The sequence below is a fragment of the Colobus angolensis genome, unplaced genomic scaffold, assembly GCF_000951035.1.
Source record: "Colobus angolensis palliatus isolate OR3802 unplaced genomic scaffold, Cang.pa_1.0 Scaffold12, whole genome shotgun sequence".
Taxonomy (NCBI): Eukaryota; Metazoa; Chordata; class Mammalia; order Primates; family Cercopithecidae; genus Colobus; species Colobus angolensis.
In genome coordinates this window covers 7130185-7135080 of record NW_012113141.1, presented here as the reverse complement: position 1 = coordinate 7135080, position 4896 = coordinate 7130185, and the positions used below count along the sequence as shown (strand labels likewise).

At 49.4% G+C, this 4896-nt stretch overlaps 1 protein-coding gene across 1 annotated transcript in view; it reads left to right on the top strand.

Annotated features, from left to right (window-relative positions):
• The first annotated feature begins 383 nt into the window (after positions 1 to 383).
• SYNPO2L (synaptopodin 2-like) overlaps positions 384 to 4896 on the top strand; it is a 10630-nt gene continuing 6117 nt past the window's right edge. The window contains exons 1-3 of the mRNA XM_011928141.1: positions 384 to 995; positions 2526 to 2677; positions 3132 to 3646. Coding sequence (XP_011783531.1) covers positions 891 to 995; positions 2526 to 2677; positions 3132 to 3646 — 772 coding nt within the window. The 5' untranslated portion in view covers positions 384 to 890. The remainder of the gene's footprint in view (positions 996 to 2525; positions 2678 to 3131; positions 3647 to 4896) is intronic.

Below are 4896 nucleotides of genomic sequence, written 5' to 3'. Positions count from 1 at the left end.
TATAGGCACCTGCCACCACGCCCGGCTAATTTTTTGTATTTTTAGTAGAGACGGGGTTTCACCGTGTTAGCCAGGGTGGTCTTCATCTCCTGACCTCGTGATCCGTCCGCCTTGGCCTCCCAAAGTGCTTGGATTACAGGCGTGAGCCACCGCGCCTGGCCTATAGTTTTGTTTTGTTTTGTTTTGTTTTTAACATTTTTTAATAATAAAAAAATAGAGATGGGGGCCTGTCTCACCATATTGCCCAGGCTGATCTCAAATTCCTGAACTCAAGAAATCCACCCACCTCGGCCTCCCAAAGTGCTAGGATTATAGATGTGAGCCACCATGCCTAACCCACCATTTTAATTAACAAATAAATTTATATAGTGAGAGTACATTCTTTCCTCAAGCAAGCCCAGCCATTCTTTGCCGGCTATGGAATTAAAGCCCCTCCTGCTGCTACTTTTGAAATGAATGGTCTTTGGAGGAAAGCAGTTGAGATTAGCCCCTGGTCCTATTAGAGAAGGCACAGTTCCTGAAAGGGTGCCCATTGGTTATAGAGCCTAGAGAGTTTGTATTAGTCCTGAATAAAAGGCCCATGCAGGAGAATGGGGAACATGGAGGGCAGAAGTTTGTACTATAATTAGCTCTAGGACTAACACAGATGGGGGAGGGAGGGGAGTACAAGCAGCATCTATTTTGAGCACATCTGCGATTGATGGGACACGTGTGCTGGACTGTAATGATCCCAGGGCCAAGTTGCCTGCCTGTGGTGTGTGGTGTGGCGGGGAGGCCTGGGGCAGCAGGAGCAGGACAGCCGGACAGGAAGTCCGGACGAGGTTCGAGCACTTCAACTTCTCTCCCTGAGACACTGTTCCAACTCCGGGGGCCATAGGCCAAGCTGAGTGATGGGTGCTGAGGAGGAGGTGCTGGTCACACTATCAGGGGGAGCCCCCTGGGGCTTCCGACTTCAGGGGGGTGCCGAGCAGAGGAAACCCTTACAGGTGTCTAAGGTAAGGGAGAGCCCCTGAAATGAGGCTTCAGGGAAAGGGAACCCAAGGGCTCCTGGGAAGAGATGTGTGGTGGCATATGGTGGGGTTTGGGGGGGTGGGAGGCTGTGAAGATGGGGTGGGTAGTGGGCAGGGAAGCATGCTCAAGTCTCATAGTGGGAGTAGCGTCTGACCACAGGCTTCTTGTGGGGGGTCTATTAGAAAACAGAATTCTTGGTTTTCAGGGAGCAGAGGAAAAAAAAAAACTCTGTTTCAGTTCCCTGCAGCACTGTGGTATCAGAGGCCCAGCTCTGGTCATCCAGTGTTTGTTCTCTTGGGTATGTGCCTCTACTCCAAACTCCAGAAATACAGGGAAGGTTCTAATTTCTCTCTGATTAAACTGATATGTGATGAACTAAAACTGCCTCGCACAGCCTAGCCCAGCCCAGTCCTACCCTGGCTCACCCTGCTCTGCCCATGCCTTCAGTGCTCTTTCCCTAGGTCAGATCCTTTCTCTCACTAGGCAAGACTTTTTTAGGTGCTAGGAGGGTTATGGCAAGATCTGGCTTCACAGACAAAGTCATTACCCTTTTGGTTTCACCCTACAGGCTTAGTTTTCCGAACTGTAAAATGTGGGTAATAATAGTACTTGTACCTATTTCATGGAACCATTCTAAGGATTAAATGCAATAATACATGTAGCACAGTGCCTAACACTTAGTAAAAACTCAGTAAATGGTAGCCACTACTACTATTATTACTTTGGCATACATACATTTGTGTGTACACATGGCACACATATACCCAAATAATCACGATCTCCCAGAATCCCACTGGACTCCCTCCAACCTGGAGTACTGTTCTAAAATCTTGACTGTGTAATGGCACCTGGGGTTCCAAGGCCTAGTAAAGAATTACCGGCCAATATAGATACTGCCTTTGAAGAAAAAGCTTATAGAGATAACTAACATTCCTTTTCGTTTTTCTTTTTTTCTTTTTGCCACAGTTTTACTCTATTGCCCAGGCTGGAGTACAGTGATGTTATCTTGGCTCACTGCAACTTCTGCTTCCTGGGTTCAAGTGATTCTTCTGCCTCAGCCTCCCAAGTATCTGGGACTACATATGCCCGCCACCACGGCCGGCTGATTTTTGTATTTTTAGTAGAGACAGGGTTTCACCCGTTGGCCAGGCTGGTCTTGAACTCCTGACCTCAAGTGATCCACCCGCCTAGGCCTCCCAAAGTGGCTTATAGGTGTGAGCCACTGCGCCCAGCCAATAACCACCATTTCTAGTACCTACCCCATGTGGTTCTTCCCAAGCCTCTTTAATTCAGTGGTTACCCTATTTCCCACTATATAGTGTATTTCTTTCTCCAATTTGTGTACTTTCTTCCCTCTAGACAGACCACTTCAACTTCAGCCACTTCCATGCATCTCCCCACCTTTCTTGCCCTACAAAGTAAAATCCCCTCCTATGGGTCCTTCCTGTCTTTTCCTTTCATTCTATTCCCTTTGGAGCCCTCTCTTACCTACAATGTCTCCTTCAACATCTCAGATTCGAAGACGGAGCCAGGCTGGCAGAGCAGGACTCCGAGAGAAGGACCAGCTCTTGGCAATCAATGGGGTCTCTTGCACCAACCTCTCCCATGCCAGTGCCATGAGCCTCATCGATGCCTCAGGAAATCAGCTTGTCCTCACTGTGCAGCGGTATGGACCTCCCTCCTCTTCTCTTCCCCTAATCCAGGACTCCCATTGCCTGTCTCAGCTCTGTGTCTCACTGGCCTGGCTTTAGCAACTAACAGGTACCTATTTCTGCTCGTGCATTTCTGCTGGAGTGTAGATGGTTTGTGTCTGCCTCCCAGAGGGCTTGAATGTATCTGCAATTAAGGGATGGGGATGTCAGTGGGTATTTGACTGATGGGCCTGCTTCAACCCCTGGTCTGTCTCCTCATGACATCTTCCTCTAAGCCTATTTCCACTCACAGCCCTTTAAGCACATTTACCTCCCAGTTTGTCTTCATATCTTCACTCTTCCCGGCTCACCCATTCCAACTGTATGACAGCCTTCTCTCTCCCTTACCTCTTCCCTCTATCCCTTCCAGACCTCTCAAGCTGTCAGTACCTAACCTATCTCTCAAGCTCTGTCATCTTTCCTATCCAGGGTAGCAGACGAGGGTCCTGTGCAATCTCCATCTCCCCATGAGCTTCAGGTGCTGTCACCCTTATCTCCACTGAGTCCTGAGCCCCCTGGTGCTCCAGTTCCTCAGCCTCTTCAGCCTGGGAGTCTTCGTTCACCTCCTGATAGTGAGGCTTACTACGGAGAGACTGACAGTGATGCTGATGGTCCTGCCACACAGGAGAAGCCTCGCCGACCTCGCCGCCGAGGCCCCACAAGGCCCACCCCTCCGGGTGCCCCACCTGATGAGGTCTACCTGTCTGACAGCCCTGCAGAGCCAGTACCTACTATCCCTGGCCCTTCCAGCCAGGGTGACAGCCGTGTGAGCTCCCCGTCTTGGGAGGATGGGGCAGCCCTTCAGCCACCCCCAGCTGAGGCTCTGCTGTTACCCCATGGCCCTCTCCGGCCTGGTCCTCATCTCATCCCTATGGTGGGGCCTGTTCCCCACCCGGTGGCAGAAGATCTTACTACCACCTACACCCAGAAGGCCAAGCAAGCCAGTGAGTGCCTGAATCCCTTTTCCCCAGCCAGGATCCTTCAATCTGAGTCTTAAATCTACCCTTCTATAGCCATACATTCTCCCTACCTTGGGCCCCTTGGATACAGTCTTGGGGACAGGAGGAGAAGAGTAGTGAGTAGAAGGGGAGCATAATTACTCTCATGGCCCCCATTATTTTTGCTGTTTGAACCAATGTGGCAAAAGGGTAAGGTGATTCAGTTCAACCAAGGAACAGGGTAAGTAGGGAAATTGGAAAGGGACACAAATAGATGAAGGGTTTGGTGGTGGTGATAACTGTTATTGTGTGTCATGATGGGGTGAAAGCAGAGTACAGACACAAGACTGGAGTATTTAAAAGAAGGTTGAAGGCTGGGCAAGGTGGCTCATACCTGTAATCCCAGCACTCTGGGAGGCTGAGGTGGGAGGATAGTATGAACCCAGGAGTTTTTTTTTTTTTTTTTTTTTTTTGGAGACAGGGTCTCACTCTGTCACCCAGGCTAGAGTGCTAGAGTACAGTGGCAGGATCATGACTTACTGCAGCTTCAACCTCCAGGACTCAAGCAACCCTCCCATGTCAATCTCCCAAGTAGCTGGGACTACAGGAGCATATGACCAGGCAGGCCTGGCTAAATTTTTTTGTAGAAACAGGGTCTCACCATGTTACCCAGGTTGGTCTTGAACTCCTGGGCTCAAGCGATCCACCTGCCTCAGCCTCTCAAAGTGCTGGGATTACAGGCATGAGCTACTGCACCCAGCCCAAGTGTTTCTAGGACACAGAGGCATATACCAAGGCAAACAGTATTTAGCATACACTAGGTGGGCAGCTATTTTATGAAACTCTGTAGCCTTTGATAATCACAGTTATAGCACCATAATGTTGTGCCTTGTAACAGAGACATTCTTGTAATGGAAACCTAGAGACAAGTAGAGATTGTATTAATGTGGTTTGGTATGTTTACACACACCTACATACCTTTCCATGACCACGTATGTATTGCAATAGGTAATTTTTTTTTTATAGTTTTTTAATTAATTAATTTTTTTTTTTGAGACGGAGTCTCGCTCTGTCACCCAGGCTGGAGTGCAGTGGCACGACATTGGCTCACCGCAAGCTCCGCCTCCCGGGTTCACGCCATTCTCCTGCCTCTGCCTCCTGAGTAGCCGGGACTATAGGCACCTGCCACCACGCCCGGCTAATTTTTTGTATTTTTAGTAGAGACGGGGTTTCACCGTGTTAGCCAGGCTGGTCTC